The sequence below is a fragment of the Eulemur rufifrons genome, chromosome 5 (assembly GCF_041146395.1).
Source record: "Eulemur rufifrons isolate Redbay chromosome 5, OSU_ERuf_1, whole genome shotgun sequence".
NCBI lineage: Eukaryota > Metazoa > Chordata > Mammalia > Primates > Lemuridae > Eulemur > Eulemur rufifrons.
The window spans coordinates 22,538,869-22,562,511 of NC_090987.1; the positions used below are offsets into that span (position 1 = coordinate 22,538,869).

Genomic DNA, 23,643 nt, shown 5'->3' on the forward strand with positions numbered 1-23,643 from the left:
AGGCAATCCTCAACTCTGGAACTATATATGTGATTTTTCTCCAGGTATGCTTAGCAGTGTGGATATAGGCTTAAAATGTGCATCCAGGGGTCAGACTTTGCCAGGTAGGTATAAGAGGAAAGTCATCTCTACTAGGGAACTCTCAAAGGATACTGGCAAAGAAAGAGTTGGGCTTGCTACGGAGGACTGATAAAGGGCTGGGGGATAGGTCAATGAGGCAAAAGAATAGTGTGGTGGAAGTAACAGTATGAATACAGAAAAGCTCCCAGTAGAAAAGGAGAAAGCAGTAAAAAGAGGTAGGAGGAAAACCAGTGGTTGTGAGAAGTAAACACTATACCTTCCACCCTCCTAGCTACCTACAAAATACAAGCCCCTGGATCATCCATTTTTCTCCCATCTCATCTCCCACTCTGTTATTGTTCTCCTTTGCTCCACTCACCTTCCTACAAGTTTCCAGTGCCCTCTGGAATGCCAGCTCCATGGTAAATTGCACTGAACGTCCTCTCCATCTCCTCATGGAAATCTGACCCCCTAAACCCCTATGAAAAGGAAGCTGCTCCTGGCCCCCAATTTTGGGATTAGGATCACTTATAAGTTACTGGTCTCCATCCCTCTGTACCCAAACCAGGAGGTTACCCTTTCACTGTCATATACTTACTCACAGATAGTTTCAGTCATTCATGAAACATTCCTGGCATCTGGCTTACTGTTGCTTTCTCCACTTTCAAGTCCTGTTATCGTGAATATCATTATTTATGTGAATAACCACCTCAAAGCTATCTGTGCCTACTCACTAAGAAGCAAGGAGTTGAGCTCCAAGAGGCACTTAAAGCCACTTGTGGTAGATGCACAGCAAGGTGTTCAGCCTGTTATGGTCCTAAAAATAAATAAGTGAAATGAATTAAACCAAATTAAAAAGGCAGATTGTGAGAGTTACAGTTGCTACAACCAAACTCTTTCCTCCTTGATTACTCGATGCCTTTAAAGAACAGTAATTAAGGCCGGGCGCGGTGGCTCACGCCTGTAATCCTAGCTCTCTGGGAGGCCGAGGTGGGCGGATCGTTTGAGCTCAGGAGTTCGAGACCAGCCTGAGCAAGAGCGAGACCCCATCTCTACTAAAAATAGAAAGAATTATATGGACAGCTAAAAATATATATAGAAAAAATTAGCCGGGCATGGTGGTGCATGCCTGTAGTCCCAGCTACTTTGGGAGGCTGAGACAGGAGGATCGCTTGAGCCCAGGAGTTTGAGGTTGCTGTGAGCTAGGCTGACGCCACGGCACTCACTCTAGCCCGGGCAACAGAGTGAGACTCTGTCTCAAAAAAAAAAAAAAAGAACAGTAATTAAGAAAACACAACCAGAATACAGCAGAATTAGTCAATTCTTTGTATCTCTGTGCCTCGTTCTAGCACCACAGTTCTATTTTATAATTCCACCTTTTTTGGTAGGAATCTTTTGTGAAATGTCTGAGTCATCAATATTTCTGAGTAAGCAGTCTTCACTTAGTAGCCCACCCCCATCTGGACCTTACCACCTCTGAAAGCCTCATTTCAGAGCTAAAAATATAACTCTACCTTTTTTCTTAAAAAAAAAAAAAAAAAGAAAGAAAGGAAGGAAGGCCTGGGGTAGGAGGGAAAGAATGAAAAGTTACTATGCTACTTTTGTACATTTTATACTGTCCTTAAGAAAAACAAGGTACCCCTCACCAATATTTCCAATTCTTTTAACTTTATTCATCCATTATGAATCCAGAAACTAATCATTAATGTGCTGCTTTCACATTATTAGATCCAAAGAATTTTGGTAGTGCAATTGTGGCCATAAAAATTGCAATCCAACCCTGCCAGCATTTAGCACTGTTATGGAACCTGTATGATGCTCGAAACTGATCATTTAAAATCAGTGTCTGCTCTTATAGCTAATATCTGTATTACTTGATCAAAAAATCAGTACAAGCTAAAGTAAGGGCTATAAGGAAGTGATGGGGACAACAAACTTCCATGTGAACGTTAAGAACTCCTAGGCTAATAGGGTGAGACTTTTGCCACATTTCCTGTCAGAGCCATTAGACAAAGTATGTTATGCAGATACAAGTCAGCTGGGACAAACACCAAGGCTATATGGGATGCCATGCTCTACAAGAGACACCAAAGGCATTCTGGGATGCCTCCCCTCTTCCTTCTATTTTAGAGCCAGTCCTTTTCTTTCAACGTAACCCTCTCTTCATATATCCTGCAAAACTAAGTTTCTTATACAAACGTTCAATAAAGACTTTTTCAGACAAGCAAACACCGAGGGAATTTGTCAAGACCAGACCTTCCCTGCAGGAAGTACTCACATCTGCATTATACATTGATCAAGATAAAAGAAACCCACCAGTATAAAATCACCCAAAAGCTAAAGTTCAGAGCCCATATAAAATAATGGCTCAAGAGGTAAAACAAAGCAATAAGGTTCTACCCAACATATGAACAGAAATGCATCCCACTTAATCAATTCTTTCAATAAATGTGAAAGGCTGGAATGCCCCACTCAAGAGACAGGTTGGCTGAATGGATCAAAAAATACAAGCCTAGTATCTGCTGTCTCTAGGAAACACACAGAACCCACAAGGACTCATTCACAAGCTTTAGTTACATTGAAAATTCCATCCATCATTCATCCTTTCATTTATTCAAACACATTTTTATTGAGCACTTACTACTTTGTGCCAGGTCATGTTCAAGGTGATAGGAATGTAGCAACTTAAAAATAAGGTAAGGAAATAGAATTAAAATTCAGCAAGTAAATAAGACTATCAGATGATGGAGACATCTCTGGCAATAAATAAACCATGGAAGAGAACAGGGAGTTTTGAAGGAAAGAAGTCGAGCTTTATTTAAGTAGTCTGAATGGTTACGCTTCATTGATAAGGTGGAAGTTTACCAGCCTCCAAAAGAAGTGAAAGCTCATGCTTTCCTTCTATCTGGGACAGCACCACAGGCAGAAGGAATAGAAAAGCAAGGGCCTTGAGGCATGATAAATTGCAGCACATTTAAGGGTTGAGAAATACTAGAACTGAGTCAGCAAAAAGGAAAGGAACTGTATGTGAGCTCAAGGAGGCAAGAGACACCAGGTCATCTACAGGATCTTTTGCAAATGCAGGGATATCAGTCTTATTCTGAATGAGATAAAAAGCCATGGGAGGATTTGGAATGTTGGAGTGATAGCATCAGACTCATGTTTTCTAAGATCACTCTGGCAGATGTGATGAGAATATGGAGAGGAAACCAAGGTAGGGAAAAGGAAATCAGGAGACTATGGAAATAATCTAAAAGATGATGTAAATGTGGAGCAGGAATTGTGGCAAGGTGTAGCATTCTTAGGGAACAGAATTTCCTCAAAGTTCATGGTTCGGTTTGGTTTTTTTCCTTTCCTTTTCTAGACAAGAAGCTATGTTTTAGATAGTCTTATCTATCTTTTGCTCCTCAAAGCGAAACAGAAAATAACTGTTGCTCTTTTTTTTTTCCTGTCCTTCACTGTTGCAGGATTCTCACATAATCTAAATTATGGTCAAGTGTTAATGGGCTATTTATTCCTTTATATTTTATCCTGACTTACTAAAGAGGGTACAAAGTTGTACTTATGTAGGGTGAGTGTCTAACATTTAATGTACAGCATAAGGACAATATAAGAATATATTCTGTAAAGTTGCTGAGAGAGTAGATTCTGGGTGCTCTTATGATACACAAAAAGGTAACTATGTCATTTTACTATGCATGTCTAAATTAAAACATCACATTGTACTCCTTAAATATATAAAAGAAAAAAAGAAATAGAAAAAATATATAGCCCTCTTCAGCATGCCACATAGTCCACAGGGGGCTACTGTGCAGAGCCTGACCTCTGATCTTTGGGCCTTGTCTGCTCCTGCCCCACCCCCTCCATGACCTCAGAGGATTCTCCAAAGCATACACAAAAGTGAGCCAAAGATGCTATGAGGTTCTTCAAATATTGTCAGTGGTAGTAATCTTTTCCAGTTCTAAGACAAGAACAAGCCCTGTAGAGAAAAATGTAAATACCATAATTACCATATATTAAACTGAAAATAAAGCAGAGCACTTATATTTAGCTATTGTGGCAGCTGGCTGTCCCTGTGTAGGTCTTTGCAAGGATAACTTCTTTCATTCTACGAGAAAATTCTAAATTTTTATCCTCTCACCACAGACCTTTTCAACACGTAAGTCAGAAACAGTTGCCAAGATAAGGTAACAAAAAGGATAGAAAAAGTAGTAACTAAATTATCTTGGCAAACACTTTCTTTTTTGTCTTCAAAACAAAAAAACAATAATGTAGCTACTTTTTAAATTGTGAATTTACTGGGTAAGAACTAGACCTGAACCTATTTGCAGCACATTGAAGGAAAGTACAAATTGGATGACCGCAGCCACATGCTAGGTATAAAAAAAAGATTACTATCTTAAGTCACTACTCATTTAGACTTTTTTTTTTTTTTTTTTTAAGACTTGGGGTCTCACTGTGTTGCCCAAGCTGGTCTCAAACTCCTGGACTCAAGCAATCTTCCCGCCTTGGCCTCCCAAAGTGCTGAGATTACAGGTGTGAGCCACCATGCCTGGCCATTCATTTAGCTTTGAAAACAAATGAATAATTACTTTGTGTTTAGTTCTTTCAACAAGACTGTTAAAGACAACCTTAAAAAGTGGAGGAAAAGGTCAGAAATCTAAAATCTCATAGTCAGTATGAAACAGGTAAACAAGAAGAACATAACCAAACTATCTCCTTCACAGGACTGATATATCAGCTCTAAAGTGCTAACAATAGAAACATGGCCATTCTGATCTGAGTATAAAATGCCCTACACTAGTCACAGAAAACCCATGATTTGTTTCTCTGCACTGCTACTGTGTTTGGGTTAGGGACAAATCAAAATTACCATACCTATTTTAAGAATGTGGAAAATGCTTAGAGCCTAACTTCTTGACAAGAAGGCTGATAGAAATGATGTTTAAAATTTATAATTTCCCAGGGGGGAAAAAAGTGTAATTCAATTTATCATACTTATAAACCTTCTGCACCAAGAGTACCTCAGACTTCTGCTTCTTTTAGCCCCAACTATATTTATGCATGCAGTAAGTTCTTAGAGCAATTAACAAAAATGATGCCATTTCCAGTTATACTGATAATTTCCTAAACATGCTAGATACAAGAGTTACCTGGGGGGTTATTGTTAAAATGAGATTCCCCAACCCCATTTCAGACCTATTGATAGAATCTTCACGGAGAAACCTAGGAGTATGAACTTTTACAAGTACCCTGAGTAGTTTCTATGTTCAGCCAAAGTTTAACAAATATTGTAGCAAGAGCAACTCACTCCAGTACAAGAGAGTAAATTAGAAATCCACTAATTGATCCATTAATCACTTCCTTACTCAGTATACTTCAGCATAATAATATTAACATAATGCTAGTTAGCATTCTTGAAGGCCTACTGTGTGCTCTAACCCCGTACTAAAAACACACTGTATATGTTATTTCACTTAATGGTAACAATAACCTTTTAGAGTACGTACTAGTTCTATTCCAGTTTTGTAGACTGGGAAAACTAAAGCTTTACATAATTTACCTGAGGTCACAGTTTGCAAGTGGTTGCTATTTCCAAATCACTCACTACACTAGCATCAAATAAGAAAATGTAAACACGTGGCAAAAGTTGAAATGGAAAATTCAGGTCTTTTGTTGATTAGTGGCTTCCCTGACTGCAACTAAGTTTTTAAATCTGCTGTGATTCAACTCTTTTGCCTAGGTTAAAACTCAAACTAAATATAATAACTATTTTGGATACAAGAATATCATCCAATTGCTTGGGGAAAGGGAAGCTACTCCATATCTAGTGATTACTTACGTGAACCTAAATGGAGTGAGGCTGTAGATTTGGGCTGAGATGCTGCTATTGATTGAAGTGAACCCCTGAATAGTCTGTTCAGGGACTAGGCTTTTATTTTGTTGTGATGGGGAAAGGGGTAATCCAGATTAACCATTGAAACATTTAACTTACACTCAAACCATCTGACTGATACTAGTAGTCCACGTCTCAAAATATAAACTGGCAATCAAGCATGAATTCTATTAACATTTTATTGTGACACCGTAAGCTTATTCAGATTCACAAGATGGGTTCCCACTAAAATTACATCAAGACTACAGTACAGTATTATTTATTATTTGCACACCTATATTGTCAGATTTGAAGAAAAAAATTACTTTGAAAGAGCCAATAAATGGCTTCATAAAAAAATGTCATGGGGTTCTGTTGAACAATGGTAACTAAATCTTATGATATACAAAAATCTACACAGAATTTATGGCCCAATACGTACATGTGCTGTCTCTATATGTTAATTATATCCCATAGAAATTATCACACACATATACAAAGAGTCACGTACAAAAAATGTTAATAGCATCATTTAAAATAGCACCCTAAATGTCTACCAAGAGAATGGGTAAATATTCATATATTGGAATACTAAACAGCAGCAAAAAACAAGCAAACTAGAGTTATACATAAGAATAAAGCTCACAAAATGCTGAACTAAGAAAGCAAGTTGCAAATGATTACCTTCCATATGATACCAATTAATTTTAAAACATGCTTATTTACAGCTACATAATAACAAATGCAGTAAAAATACATAAAGAAGTAAGAATACCAAACCTTAAAAACCAAATTTAGGATACCTGTAGGGTGGGAAGGGGAAAAGGAAGGGGAACAGAGTGGAAGTCACAGTTGTTTCCCTCCTGGCATACTTTTGTCATTTTTTATTTCTTAAAAAGAATGGTGATAGGGGCCTGAGTGATTTTTAAATAATCAAGCTAACAATTACTTGAATCTAAAAATGTGACCAGTAGGTTGAATCGTATGAAATTGCTGGGTTTGTTGTAAGTCAAAAGGTCAAATATTAACAACTCCACATGGCTCAACCTAATATTAAGAATTCTTTATGTGAAGAACATAATGTTGGTAATCATTTTTCCCCCCAAGAATTCACTATAAAGTGGTCTATATTTAATGGCAAGACTAAAGAAACAGGGAAATAAAACTGAAGTGGAATGAATCACTTAATCATCAAAGGATGAAAAACAAAGATAAACCATGTAGTGTACAAAACAAATTACATAACTTAGAAACACACTGCACAAAATATGGTCAAACTACTCTCCTTTGACATAAAGTATTACCTCTTTTCAAAGTACTTATTCATATTAACAAATCCTTAAAAGATCCTTATTGGCAAAACATGTATTTGTACATATAAAAACACAAGTCCATCCCACATAGTCTAGTGGTTAGAGAAAGAAGAAAAAGAAGAAGAAAAAAACCCAAAAACTCAAGTCCAGAGGAGAAATGACTAGACTGGTCCAAGGTCAGACAGACAGCAGTCAAAGTCAAAACTAAATCTAGGCCCTGTTCCAAAATTCAACACAATAAATTAATCAGAAGGTCAACAAATAAGTGGTTTTTCTTTAGTTCCAATCAAAGATTACGAAAGAAAAGAATTCAAGACAATAATCAGTCGAGTTCTGTCTCAATATAAAAACTAATTCTTTTTTCTGGTAATATAAAACTCATTTCTCGTAAAAATAATATTTTAGGTAGTGATTAAACTACTAGATTAGCTCCTAAAACCAATGCATTTATAAACTAGAAAACTATAATCCTTCAATAATGCTAAAGTAAGAAATTATACACTACTAAACAGTCTGTCTTTCAATCCCCTACCCCTCTTTTCTTAAACATAAGTACTAGTGCTTTTTTTTCTTTAAGGTTTACATTATAAAGAATGTTGAAAGATTTTGAGGAAAATACTGAAGGAGACTTGGAGGCACTGTGAAAGGTTTTGCAGTGGATTTCTTAGTGAATATATATCACTCAAGAATAATCAAAGAACTGAGATAAATAATACAAGACAGGCAGAGATTTTTTTCCTGAGCTAACAGAGGCAGAAACTGAAAGCAAAGGGTTAGAAAGGACAAATGAGAACTTACTGAAGAGGAATTAACAGGGACACTCTGCAGCAAGAGGCACAAGAAACAGTGGCAGCGCTGTGTATAAACAGCCCCACAGGGAGAGATTCAACAGTTCCCTGTCTAAGCAGCTAGGTCGCCATGCAGAGTTAAGTGAGGGAAAGAACTGGTCAAAGGGTACGAGGGTGTCTGGCTTGTTTTTGCATATGCTGGGCCTTTTTAACCCAAGAAATATGCCTACTGAAATCTACCGATGCCTACAATTAATGTCTTATAACTCTTATTTTTGCTTCCTTCTGAAAGATGAATGACAAACTAACCAAATCTTTTTTCAGTTACAAACGGCAGCCTGGATAGTCACAATCATTCCATACCAGATGTCTCTGGTATGGCCCGTTCTCCTCAGCACGGCCCACTACAGGGAAAACAGCTGCCAGGACACATGCACATTACACCATTAGAGAAGGGGGGGAGGGGAGACCAACCTGCCTCCGCATCCAGCTCCTCTAGAAGCCCGCTGGTCCTCCAGGTAGCTCCTGTGTCCTGGCCGCCTACAGAATTACTGTGCTCTTGAACTACTGCAGCCGCCAATAAATTGTCCACATTTACCACTTCTGGGTCAGAGCTGGTGTCAGACATATCATAATGAGCTACAACTGGAGGTCCATCTAGGGAGGAAAGAAAATGTATACTTGTATCTAACTTGTGGGGTGAAAAATACTTCTGAAACTAAGAGCCCTCTAAATGCCAGTTGCCTTTACCTTATTATTCTATCTGATCAGAAAAGCTGTACTTTATACATCTAATATTTTTACATGTTGTGAAGGTGGAAAAGATAACCCAAGCTTACAAAGATGATGGACACATTTTGGAAGGAGGAAAGGGAGTGTTATTATGAAGAACAGAAGACAAGACTATATTGAACAATGTTACAATGAATTTCTGTGATATTCCTAAAGAGCAACAGATTAAGAAAAAAGGGATGACCCCACAGAGAAAGTGAAACTCCTTTCTTAAAGAAAAAACTGATGCAAAGTATTAAAACCCAATTTATATGTTTTAAGAGAATGAATCTAGTTCTTTCTCTTAGTAGCTAACACTCAAAGTCCCTAGCAGATTCAGAGAAGAAAATCAAATATATTTTCATACTTCCTAAAGAAATAAGGTTAACACTAGAGCTCTATTTGACTAACTTATCTATTTCCAGTGAAGTCTTTTATAATAACAGGGATGTTATACAATTTACGACATTCTACAAAAAGACAAGACTCACAAAATCCCTTTTCAGGATTTTGCTTTAGATGTTTTATGAGCGATATATATATTTTTATTTCCAAAGGGAAAAAACCAGCTCACATTCCAAATAAACAATATGCAATCTTACAGGTGATTTTACAGGAAGATATTAAAATTCTTACTGGAAAAATAAAAGCTCCCTTCTACCCCTCAATCACCCTAACTAGCTGAAAAAGGCAACTGAGTTTCAAAGTAATTACACTGCAGTTCATGCTAAAATAACTCAATATTCATGCTCGTAGAATAGATTCATGCTTTAAAATGCTAATGCTGCCTTTTTAACATAACAGCAAAAAGCAAAAATAAAGTTTCATTCAAGTAAGAAAATACCTCTACTACCTCCATTTTAAGATGAAGCAGAAATAAAGGAATGCTGTTTCTCTATAGCTACTTATGAAGTGCAAGCAAACCATTTATTTCCTTAAAGATTTTTAAATATCATCCAACAAATGAATATTAAACACACACCTATTTTATGAAACTCTTGACTATGAAGGAATACATACACCAATGAATCATAAAAATATAACACAATGAAGGATTACTGTTTTAATACAAACATCCATTGTGTAAATTGTCACTGAACAAAAACACACTTACTTGGGGTATTGATGCCTTAAAACTAAACTCCCAAACCATAGGTTTATGTAGCAACATTTTTAAAATAAAAAATGACCAAACATACAAGCAAATGAGTTGTTAGGTGCCACTGTATAAAGAACAGACATGTCACAATATGAAATTCTGACGATCATGACAATTTTACTTGACTACTTAAAAATAATTTCCAGCTCCCCTAAAAGGGTAAATCAAGTTTATCAATGACCATAAAATTCAACAGTGTGGCCCTTCGTATCAGTTGGTAATAAATTTTAGTTCAAAGGCAAAAAAATGATTCATGTTTGAGGTTTGAGGTTTTTCTTTTTTCTTTCCTTTTTAAGAAAAGAAAGCTGCATCATTCTATGGAGTTCTCGTCAGAGTTCAAAATGATTACTATGGAATCAAGATACTGTATGATGTCCAAATACTCAGGTGCAGAAGATATGAGGGCCGAGTACAATATTGACTATTTGACCATGTTTTAATTTTTAAAGGGCTTTTTTTTAAAAGTGTTCACAATAAATTATTTTAGTGATTTATCTTAAAATTTATATGACCAGTACCATTCAGAACCTCTTGCCCTCACACTCCCCACCACTACCCCCAAATTGAGGCAACAGGTCAACAGTCAAGTCAAAATTGTACCACTCCTACATGTATAATCATGCAAAAAGTATAAGTGTATATATACATGCAGAGTGACATCACCTACCCATGGAAATAACTTGTCTGAAAGTCTTCATCAGGAGGAAATACAAGCATAAACTTGTTATCTGGCTTCATTCTTGCATCTTCCATATTTCCAAACAGCATACCTTATAACTTAGCTTAAATTTAGTATTCATCATAAACAAAGACAGCAATATTTTCATATTTTAATTATACTTAACAGTTAAATTATGGCCACTGTCACTTATCTTTTCTGATATATTTGAACAATGACAAGTCAATACTATACAAACTTCAATAAAATAATGGAATGGTTGCCTTTCCAACTTTGTCTTCCAATAAGAAACCACAATTAAGGATCTTGTGTTCTAAGGTCATCTTATACCTATCATTAGCAAACCAAGATTAAATGTGGTATGTTTAAAGCAGTTGGTATCAGGACTTGTACTCAGAAATATACATGAATATTAGCCAACAGATGGTGACAATTTGTGGTATTCTTTTAAAATGTGATTCTCCCTATGCAGAAGTACGCAACAGGCAAGATTCTGTAGTTATTTTATCTGCTTTCTAAAAGAAGTATCTCTTGAAGAAAAAAAAAATCACATCACTGAAGAGCTAGGAAAACTTAGCACATTAATAACAGGAGCAGCTATCTATTTACTACCAATTCATTATAGGACAGAATAAACATGAGAATCTGTCCTTGCACTCACTTGATTATCCCTCTAAGCTGTTAAAACAATTGCATTGTTACCAAGATGTTATTGTGACTTTCAAGAACATCAAAATAGTCACTTCAACTAAAGCTATACATGGAAACATTTCCAATTTGATTTAGTCATTCACATAAGCACATTCCATGCTTACGACATTTAAGGCTATACAAACTGCACATTCTCCCATCTGCCAACTTTGATGTCTGTCACAATCTTAAAACATAAATTTTTAATAATGAACTTATTAGTTTTCCTACAATCATTAAAACCACCTCTCTATAAAGGTAAATAGTTATCAACCGTTTGTGGTTAATTCAGGTGCTATTTCTCCTTCTGACTGAAATCTTTCAAACTGGTTGCAGTTTATTACAAGAAAAATTAAAAGTCAAGCAATCCACCAATTACTTTTTATTTAAAAATATCAATTTACTATAGGCTGGTTCAATGGTAGTGGGTTATCAGAGCTTATCAACATTAGTGTCACTAAAGTTGGTATACAACACCCCACTGCTAAATTTGGCTAAATAAATAAATATATCAATTTATTCTAGAAATAGGTTTGTGTCCTCTCACTAATCTCCTAGCCTATAATAAATAGGTTCTAACTTTTCAAACACCAAAATATACATGTACCTGTGTTGTCAACATTAGTGATACAGTGAGTTTTGCCCTTTTATGATCTTAAACCTTCTGCATTATTGCTATCAAATGTTTACTTTTATGAATTAGTTTTCCTTTTCAAATATGTTCCAAAATCTCAAGGAAAAAAATCCAAATCACAAAACGAAGCAAAACAAAACCTAACTTTTCCTTTTCTATGTTTAATCATGACAAATTCCTCTTTTCAAATTTGACAACCAGAAGCACAAAACTATACAAGGTAATTACATAATTCACTACTCTCATTTTACAGACGAGAAATTTGAGTCCTAATTAGGTAAAATCAGAACAGTCGACAGTTGTTCTCATTGTTGAGGGGAAAAGGAAAATACAAGATGAGATTGGGAGCAGCATAGTAAGTACAGACATTTGGCAGCAGACACACAGGTTAAAGCCCTGCCTGCTACCTCTTAGCTGTATGACTCCGGTAAATTATTTTACCCCTCAGTTTCTTCACAGGGTTATAGTGAGGGTTAAAGAAGACATAGCACAGAACACAACAGGAATTCATATATTGGTCCACTGTGCCACTTTTCCATTATAATTAGCACCTGCCCCACTTGAGTATTTGTTTGCTTACCTTCGCATATATACTCTTCTGTACACAGCCTGCATGCAAGAAACTTAGGAAACATCACTGCCTGGGTTGGTGCTTTACGTTGGTCATAGATGAACCCAACTTGTTAAGTAAATGCTTTGCTAGGATTAATAGTTAAATGAGGTCATCACAAATGTGGCTTTTGCATTTTTGTTTGAAGTAAAATGTCAGCTTGCATGTATGCATATAAAGTGTTTCAGCTGGGTGCAGTGGGTCACATCTGTAATCCCAGCTACTCAAGAGGCTGAGGCAGGAGAACTGTTTGAGCCCAGGTGTTCAAGGCTGCAGTGAGCTATGATTGCACCACTGTACTCCAGCCTGGGTAACAGAGCAAAACCCTATCTCTAAAAAAAAATAATAATTAATAAATAAGTGTTTCAAAGCCAAACAGAAATCATATGGATTAATCCATATTTAGCATCATCCCGGACTACAGAGCACCTCCACTAACACAAGTGTTGTCGGTCTCTCATTATGAAGTCTAATTAAATCTAGAAAAAAAGGAATTCCTCTTGTATCCCAGAGATACCTAGAAATATCACTCCTCCTTTCCTCTCTATTGCTGAGTCTCAGGCCCAAGGAAAGGTGGGGCAATGGACCAATACCTGGTTTGCCCCTGACCCCCATTTTTTATGGCTAGAGTAATACAGCCATAGTAATATAAAATAAAGCCCACAAAAAAAATTTCTTCTTTCCTCCCTGCCATGCCCAATCTCTCTAATCCCCTTACTAGGAGAAGAAAAAAAAATCGGTCTTGTTGCTGTCAAAGGACCCTATTCAGGCTCCTTCTGCCCAGTCGTGAAAGGGCCTAGACCCAGTGCCATTATCTACACAACATCAAGGAGAGGAGGATGGTGGGGGGGGGGGACATCACACTCAGCCTCAATCCAGATAGTGAGACTCAAAAAATGTTACACCTAAAAGAAGCCTTCTTAGAAATTATCTAGCTAAAAAATGTAAAAAGGGGGAATGGGGTGTGGGCGTCAGAGAATGAGGGGAAGAGGCAAACTGCAAGAGCTGCAGAAGGGAATTTGCATTTTAGCAGAACCTACTTAAGAAAAAAAGAGCAGTTTCATTACACAGGAGAATATTTACTAAGATGAAAATATATATTTACAAATGAGAAAAAATACTTAAAAGAATACTTATGCAGTATTTTATTACTATCAAAAAACAAAATATACACAGAACAATTTGAATAGAAAGCACTCATTTTCAAAATATCTCTTAGAAAATAATTACATCAACAGAAGACAAAAATCTATATTGAAAAGTGCCATCTCCAGAAAAACAGCCTTAAATGCCAAAAATTGCATGTGCATACTTCATACAGAATAACATTACAAAAAACTAGTTTAGCAAAAAGAAAAATGTCTAAGATAGAACTAAATGGAAATGAAATGCATTAATATGCACTGAAACTTTGTTTAGTAGTTATAATTTTTAAAATAAAATGGAATCAATGTCTACTTTATACCTTTTCCACTGACTCATCTCAATTATTTAAAAATTGAAACTTTATAAAGTTTCTAACATGCAAATAAAGTTTTAAGGATTACATTTGTCCTTATACCTATATACAAAATGTCAGGTAATTTTGTCCACCCAGAAAAGCTATTTGTGATATTGATGAAGAGTTCATTTATCATTTTGAAAGGATCAAAGGAGAGGTAAAAACAAAAATTCAAGTGGTGGCTCAGGCCTGTAATCCCAGCACTCTGGGAGGCCAAGGTGGGAGGATCACTTGAAGTCAGGAGTTCAAGACCAGTCTGAACAAGAGCGAAACCCCATCTCTACTAAAAATAGAAAAATTAGCTGGGCATCGTTGTGTGGGCCTGTCTGTAGTCCCAGCTTCTCAGGAAGCTGAGGCAGGAGGATCACTTGAGCCCAGAACTTTGGGGTTGCTGTGAGCTAGGCTGACGCCATGGCACTCTACTCAGGGCAACAGAGTAAGACTCTGTTTCAAAACAAAAATAAATTCAAGATTATCAGAGTAATTGAAAAGTTGATGAAAAGAAAAAAACAATTTAATGCTTCACCACTAACTACAAAGTCGAAAAAGCTCTGAATAAAGTGAGGTTATTCAAAAGATAGCTCAGGTAATTTATCTGGGTATTTAAAGGAACCTATAAATACAGAAAAAATACAGAAACAGGGTGCTTGAAGAGGTCACCATTTTTCAATTTATCTTTCTATTTCAGAGACAAATCCTTGACCTACTGCTTTGAGGATCCAGATCTATAGAGAACAAAACTAAAACATCTGCACTACATATACCAAGGAAGAGCACAAAATTTAGATATATTAATCACATCCCCATGTCTATGTACCTTGTTAAAGATTCATCCATTCCAGCCTTTTGATTCCTCCTTGAAGTAGACTAAATTTTGCTATTTTCCAAATATTCCTCAATTTTTAATAGGACAGCTTAGTAGGACATATAGTTTAAAGAAAAAGAATTGACCTGTTAAGTTCACACTAGTATTTTATCTCCTTTTTCAATATATCCATTACAAAAAAAGTGAAAATTTTCCCAAAATATCATGCAAAATCTATTATTTAATTATACTAACTATAAACTAATACCATTTATTTCATTACAGAAAAGCAAGTTTCTTGATTCAGGAACACCTAATGTGAATTAACTGGTAGGGAATCACTAATATAACACCATCCTCAAGAGAGTAACAAGAAACATTTCTTTTTCAAAATTTTTATTTATCTATGTTAGTTACACTTCAAATGCACCGTGAGGTAAAGAAAATGCAATAAAATAAAAACAGTAATTTGATAACATTTTTCCCAAATCTGAAAGTTATATGAATAAGACCTCATCACCAAAGAACACACTTCTTTGCAGATTATTCCTTCATTTTTAATGATGTTTTCTACTTTACACTGTGGTCATTTAATACAATATGAAAATATCTAATCAATGCTAATAAACTACCGGTTTCATTCCAACTCTTACTAACTTTCCTAAACTTCAGAAGAAGTAAAAACAAGAATAAAGAAAAAAATAGAAAATACTAAAACTCACAAGTTATTCAAGTTATTTATAATTCATAAACTCATAACCTCTAGACAAAATAAGTTTCTTATCTGTACTATGATTGAGGGCATATGCGCCATTTTAGAAGAGGATTTTGAGAAAAAATTTTGCTTGAATTGTTTTGATGCTGTATTTTGTGACAAGTGGCATTTCATAAAATCTTTTTCATCATACCCTCATTGTACTATTTAAATAATAAAAAAATGGAGATAGGGAACTCAATATAAGCTAAAAAAAAAAAAAAGATACAATTTCTTTAAAAGGTCACCTTTTGTAAGATAACTTGCCCATAAATCTGATATTCTAAACAAATGATAACACAAAGCCTGTTTGCCATCTTTCCTATAACTCTCATCTACTTGTACCTTTAGGCAAAGTCCGCTGTATATTAAAAATAAAAATGATCAGTAATGGCAATTTAGGGTGCTATGTTCAACAAAAGAATAGACCGTTATCATTTCTTTCATTAACAAGCAGACTTAACACACTTCAAATAATTTTGCCTACAACTTTTAAGTAATAAATCTTATGTAAATTGATATACCTCTACCCAGAGACCACTGCTGTTAAATCTACATTAACAGTAGGGAATGACAAAAGCAATAAGCAAAATAAACTAGTTCCTGTATATTCTTTTCTTCAGTCTGCTAGTGAGTTTTTAAAAAACTCAAAACCTTTAGTTAATTATTTAAGAAGCCGTTTTCTCCAGTTTAATTACCATTGCTAGGTTTATCTGTGGGCAACTTTTTTATTCTTACGTACCTTTAGGAAGCAATAAATGGATATTATATTAATGACCTGAATCCATTAGAATCACTGTATACTACTGCACAGCTATCTGCCTCCAGCCATTTGTCAAATATAATATTAATGAAATTCAGGATTATTTCAGCATTTTGAAGATGGGTATGCACATGCACACACATACACATAAATACATATCCCTGAGATTAGGCTCATTTCTCTGATTTAGTAATTTAAAAAAAGATAGGCTTTTCTCTTAAAGCCCCAAAATAATGGAATCCTTTATGCTACTTCTAATTAATTAAAGAAAAAACTTCATGCAGAATATTACATCTTAAGATTTTAATTTTACCTTGTGTTCTAAATTAAAATTAGGCTTTTATAAGTTACGCTCAATTTTAATTATGCATGAAAAGTATGTATCAATATGATTAAGAGAGTTATTATTATCTAATAAGTAGCTCAAGCAACCAGATCATTCTAATCTGCTGGTTAAATTCACTTAAGGTGATTAGGTTATCTAATGTCCTAGGACAATGAACTAGTACAAACTAGGCAGAAAGCAGGCTGTAGATAGATTAACAGAAAACACAGTTATCTTTAGTGAGCGGATAATGCCCTCTGAAATGCCACCAACTAAAGAGAAATAATACAAGGAAATATCAACAACCAGTAATAGAGTTATGACTATAGTTATGACTATAATTTGTTACCTAACATTTCCAAAGTTTTCTTTCTACAATGCTCAGAATTTTTAAATGGAATAACTTTTTTTAAAGTCTGCAGCTTAATCCTTTTCTCTATCCCATGAAAACAAGCTGCAAGTGAAAAATGTCATCTAACAGATTAGACAAAGTTAAATTTCATATGCACTTATTAGAGAGATGAAATAGTCCAGATATGGGATCTTATTCTTAAATAAAAAGCATTTCAACCACATCTGGATTAGTGTTATAGGTTCAAAGACATTTCTTGCCAGCATCAGCCATTCATTGATTATAAATAAATCCAAATAGGATATGGTCCTTAACCTTCTTAAAATTCTAGGAAAACTAAGGTATTCTAGCCTTCCTTCTATTTCTAACAAAACCTTTCCACATCTTTATCCAAAATTTTGTAGAAAAGCTTCTCAAAATTATTAGTTTTCAGCACCTTTTCAAATATTCAAAATGTTATTCTTACCTTGAGTAGCAATTATTAAAACTTGTGTTTGATAATTCCATTCCACTGAAACTTTCAATTTTTTTCTTAAAGGCAAAATAATCTACAGAGCTCTTGCCCAATTATCCAGTAACAAAAATTAGAATATATACAGGCAATACAATATTAGCAATAACCTGTCTGTATGTTATTCTTAAAAGATTTTTTCTATTTTAAAAATAAGAAGCACTTCAGGATATGCTTAACATATAGATTTTATATCATAAAACAAAAAAAGCCTGTTAAGTGCTTGAACCAGTTTACACATGCACAGAAAAGTAGCCACTAACATGCTGAAACTAAATTAATATTTTCTTATGTCTAAAATACCATGCCTAGTAAAGTCTGTGATTCTAGGAAGAAGGTGAAGACAGAACAAACTTTCCTGAAAACATCAACTTCAAATAAAGATTGTAGATTAGTTAAAATTCGGTCACCCAAAACTAGTATGCTCTTCCTGTTGATGTAAAGCTTGATTTAAAAAAAAAATTGCTGAAGTTTACAAGTATTGCACTATCACTTCAGAGAAAAATCCATCAGTTATAATAAATTCCTATATATTTTATGGTAAAAAATCATACAAACATTATGTATTGCAAGGTGCTTGGTGTTCAAACCTTACCACTATTGGTCAAATACTAAGTTCAGGAAATCTGACAATCATTATACAATTAAAGAAGAGACCACTAGTCTTTTTCATCAATTTATATTTTTACATATATTCTTAAACAAAAACTGAGCACATAGATAAGCCTTTCCCAAAATCAACTACCAATTTTCAAACATCAAGTTCTAAAAAGGGGGGGGGGGAATCAAATCACAAGGCTAATTTTCAATTCAAAACCAAAAAAGGAAAATAACTTGACTCAATATTACTGATAACTTATAAGTTGCAAATATCTGGATACAGAAAGATTTTTTTAAAAAGCAGTGATGGTTTTTCTGAGTAGAGTTACTGACAAACATTAAGATAAATTAATGTTTATATATGAAATTCCAAATATACCACGTCTATCCTTCCTCTTATAAAACACAGAATTAGACTTTTTCCAAAGTTGCAGCTTCATTAAATAATAAAATTAACCTTTTCATATTGATAAATTATAAATGTGAAGAGAAAAACTAAATTTCTCTTAAAAGTAAATCCAGTAGAAAACAATTTTATAAAACCACTTAGTGTTGGCAAAGTTACATATTCCTGTTGAAGATTTTCATCCTAATTTAGCTGTTTCTCACAATATTCCTATAAACCCTGAAAAGACAAAATACCAGTATTTCCCAATCCCAGGCTGCACATAAAAACATCTATCATGTTGCAAGACTTTCAATCCTGTGATATTTTCTTCCCTTTGACACACTCCCTGTGCCTTTTTTTTTTTTTTTTTTTTTTTTTTTGTTGAGACAGAGTCTCACTTTGTTGCCCAGGCTAGAGTGAGTGCCGTGGCGTCAGCCTAGCTCACAGCAACCTCAGACTCCTCGGCTTAAGCGATCCTACTTGCCTCAGCCTCCCGAGTAGCTGGGACTACAGGCATGCGCCACTATGCCCGGCTAATTTTTGGAATATAGATTTTTAGTTGTCCATATAATGTCTTTCTATTTTTAGTAGAGACGGGGTCTCGCTCTTGCTCAGGCTGGTCTCGAACTCCTGACCTAGAGCGATCCACCCGCCTCGGCCTCCCAGAGTGCTAGGATTACAGGCGTGAGCCACCACGCCCGGCCCTCCCTGTGCCTTTTAACATAACTAGGAGCCATTTATTTTCAGTTCAGGGACTGAAAACAAAATTAACACATTGCCACACTAGAAAAAAAAAATTTCCCTAGGGCCATGGTGTTTTATTAAAAAACAAAATGATCCTTTCTAACTTGTTATTGTTTTCTGTGCATGAGTTATACGCAACGCAATCCACATTTTTAGAATTAAATGGTCGATATTAATTGTAACAATAGGAACATCAAGTAAGATTTTCATGAACCAACTGCAAGGTTTTCCTTCACGGGGCCCTGGGCTCAAAACTAGCCTGCGTTAAATACAACTCACATGGCAGTCAATGTGTTAAACTGGTACTACATTAGCTAATAAGCTCGGTCACTAGCAATTTAAAAACCCATTCAATACCTTGACAGAGTGACCATTTTACTTTTATCCTCTACAGCTAAGGTTCTCAACCCCAGACCAAGGACTGGTACCGGTCTGTAGCCTGTTAGGAACCGGGCTGTAACAGGAGGTGAGCAGAAGCCAGCCAGCCTCATCTGTATTTACAATCGCTTCCCAGCTCCCCATCACTCACATCAATGCATAAGCACAGGCTCTGCCTCCTGTCATGTCAGCAGCAGCAGATTCTCAAACTGTGCATTCTAGGGATCTAGGATGCTCCTTATGAGAATCTAATGCCTGATGATCTAAGGTGGAGCTGAGGCGTTGATGCTAGTGCTGGGGAGTAGCTGCAAATACAGATTATCATTAGCAGAGAGGTTTGACTGCACAATAAGTGTAATGGGCTTGAATCGTGCTAAAACCATCCCCCTCCTTCCCCCACCATGAAAAAAACTATCTTCCATGAAACTGGTCCCTGGTGCCAAAAAGATTGGGGGACCACTGCTCTAGAGTACCCTTTACATCAGGTTACCAGAAACTCGACTGGATGATGCCTACCAGGTTACTGCCTCAGGCCCTGAGCTTTAAATTAAAGCTCAAGATAAAAATCTATCTATGTATCAGTGAAAAACACTATTTTTGTCATGCATGAAGTCAAACTGCAGTCTAATCTGCCTTTCCTACAGTATCTTGCATAGTAGGTACAGAGCAAATATTTGCTCAGAAAAAGTAATGCATTCTTCCTGCATACAAATGATATTTAATATTATAATTCATGAAAGACTAGCAACAAATTAGTTCATTAAATGACATGGAATAATGATATAAAAATGTTCATGCAGTACATTCATTCATGATCTTCACAGTGGGATTAATTACGTGATTCCCCAATTAGAATCAGAAGGGAGTCAACAGTGTCTGTAGAAAATAAATGCTAAGAGATTCTCAAAAAATTAACTATTTAGCTATCTGGGTTCACTAAAATTCCCAATTTTTAATTGTATTTCTATTTTTCATTTAAAAAAACCACAAAGAGGATTATTGTATAAATATAGTTCTATGTTCCAACCATACATAACAAAACTCAAGCTAAATTTATCAAATTCTGCAGCTTTCTGCTTTGAATACCTAATTTTAAAAAAAGAAATGGTTTACTACCATAGTTTTTAAAACATCATTGAAAAAAACTTATAATGGACAAAAGCATATTTCTTACATAATCCAAAATTCAGATAATTAACATAATTTTGTGACAGATTCAAAGGCTGTTCTATAAATATTCCTATTTTCAGCAACATTAATTGGAAAACTGTTATTATACGTCTTTGGGAATTTTAATGTACTTTTAACATTTGGACAAGTCACATAATAACCAACGGACTGCTGTGGCATTACTTGGGAATCAGGCATCTGCATTTAAGCACCTGACTGGGTGACAGGGGAAATTCTTTGGCCAACTAGTTGCATTTTAGGTCCCCTAGGTTCCAGCAGCTGCTGTTCTCTTCGCCTGTGTCAAGGTGAGTTAGCGTTTCCATCCGCACGTGTAACTTCTCTGTTTGCCCCTCCATCTTGGAAAGGCAGCTCATGGCCTCCTCTAGGACACTGCCTATGCAGTTCCTATCACACACAGCACCCCTGTCAAGTAATCCTGGAATTTCCCTGGGCGCTCCTTCAGAACCCCCAATATGACTGAAGTCAGCTTTAAAGACATTGAGGCCATTTGATAAAACATTATTAATTCAGAAAATTGTTTTATTAAGACATGCTTACTCAGGAAAATGACATAAGCATTGCTAAAAATAGCCCGATAAATACAGCATTCAAAAGCCACGTTTAAATTCATTAACCAGAGCCACTAATTCCAAGAAAAATAATAAAATGACCAACATCACCATTTTTCATAGCTTCAATGTATCTGCCTGGAAGCATGTATTCTGTTACTATACAACTGACTTAATCTGTAACAATGGTTTCCAACCTTGGCTGAACATAAGAACCTGAAATGGTTTAAAAAATACCAAAACGTAGGGTGCCTCCAAAGTATCTGAGGTTTGTTTTAATCTCCTCAGGTGATTTTAATGCACAGCCTTGGTTCAGAACCACTGTATCTTTGATGGTTTTTTCTGTTTTGTTTTTTTGTTTTTGTTTTTTTGGTGAGACAGGGTCTCACTTTGTCACCGGCTAGAGTGCAGTGGCATCATCATCATAGCTCACTGTAACCTCAACCTCCTGGGCTCAAGTAATCCTCCTGCTCCAGCCTCCCAAATAGCTGGGACTACAGGTGCACACCACCACACCCAGCTAATTTTTCTATTTTTGTGTAGAGATGGGGTCTCACTCTTGCTCAGGCTAGTTTTGAACTCCTGGCCTCAAGCAATCCTCCTGCCTTGGCCTCCTAAACTGCCACGATTACAGGCGTGAGCCACCACACCCAGCCTCTTTAAGTATTTTAACTACTCTGGCTTTCACATTCTAAAAAGTTATTTGGCGGCTGGCCCACAATAAATCGTTATACGATAATTTTCAGCTGATTGACTTGTATAAGCTCTGTTTTAAGTTTAAAGAAATTCTTATAGAAAACCACATAAAGAATTTACAGAATCCATGCATACACCTGGGTCAGCTTTTTACAAACCCTTATCTATGCAAGGTGTTACGATGTTTGCTATCAAAACAAAAAAGTTTAGTGGTTAAGTTTGGGATATGCAACAAATCATATCCTTCCTCTCTGGAGAGCACATCAATGGCTGGATTGTCCTGCTGTAAAAACAAACCAAAAAAACCCAACAACAAAAAACCTGGTAACACATAATCCAGCACTTTTCAAATATATGAACATGTGTACAGCTATTAATATCCAGTAGAATAGTAGTTTCATAGGATTCCAGTTTAGGATATGGTCCTATACATATATCGTTTTATCCTTGAATGAGGCTAGATCATCTCTGGTTGGATCCCCTATACTTTTTGTCTCTAATAAAACCAATTATGTTGAACTCTTCATTTTAAGGGATCTATTAAAAATGTTACCTCTTCAGACCATTCTTGACTACACCATCTAAAATAGCTTTTCTATCCCATTCCTTGTCAATCTTTATCTCTTATATCCTGTTTTATTATTATTCACAGCATATATCCCTACCTGGTAGCATATGATGAATTCACTTATTAACTGTCTCCTCAAGGAAGATTAAGTTCCATGAGGGCAGAGACTTCAATCACTGTTGTTTTCCCAATGGTGCATACTAGGTGCTCAAATACTTGCTGAATAAGTGAATGATTGATGGAATCAATCCATCTTGGCCTTATAAATCTACTTACATCAAGAAGTCTTATAATGAACACTCCCGCTCTATTGAATTTACCCCACAGTGTTTCTAAAAACATGGGTCACTTTATCACACAGTGGCTTTCTATAAAGATAACAAAGAAAAATTTCCCATTTCTCAGTATCAAGAACTGTGTTTCTCCTAGACAAAAAGAACTTTTTAATTAGTCATGCCATCTATTTTCAATGCCTAAAAGGCTGTGGGACAATTTTTTAGCCCAATTCAACCTAGCAAATAAAAACCTCATGAAGTCTGTTACCAACCTTCCCTCTGACACATTATTCATTTTTCCTCTCATTAAGCCATCTCCTGTGCTGTCTTCAGTTTTTTAAAAAGTCTTGTTTATACATAAACCTCAAGAAGGACATACCCTTCCCCAACGTGTAGTATATTTAGCTTGGCGGGGGGAGAGACTAAATGGAATTTAAAGCATATCAAACTTCCTTTAAGCTCCCTTAGAAGTGTTAGGTAAACTTAAATGGAGGACAGAAAATCAGATGGCTACTTTAATCTGCTTTAGATTCTACTGTTACTTATTTCTCAATGAATACTGAAAATGGGCATTTAAAAGCTAAACTCAGGCCGGGCGCGGTGGCTCACGCCTGTAATCCTAGCACTCTGGGAGGCCGAGGTGGGCGGATCGTTTGAGCTCAGGA

The 23,643-nt window shown here is 35.7% G+C and overlaps 1 protein-coding gene across 2 annotated transcripts in view; it reads right to left on the bottom strand.

Annotated features, from left to right (window-relative positions):
- The window catches only part of ARK2N (arkadia (RNF111) N-terminal like PKA signaling regulator 2N), a 60,364-nt gene that overhangs the window by 12,079 nt on the left and 24,642 nt on the right, over positions 1–23,643 (bottom strand). Inside the window, exon 3 of one of the 2 annotated variants that reach the window (XM_069468027.1) lies at positions 8,511–8,693. The exons of the other annotated variant lie outside the window; for it this stretch is intronic. Within the exon in view, the coding sequence (XP_069324128.1) occupies positions 8,511–8,693 (183 nt within the window). The remainder of the gene's footprint in view (positions 1–8,510; positions 8,694–23,643) is intronic. 2 annotated transcript variants of the gene reach the window in all.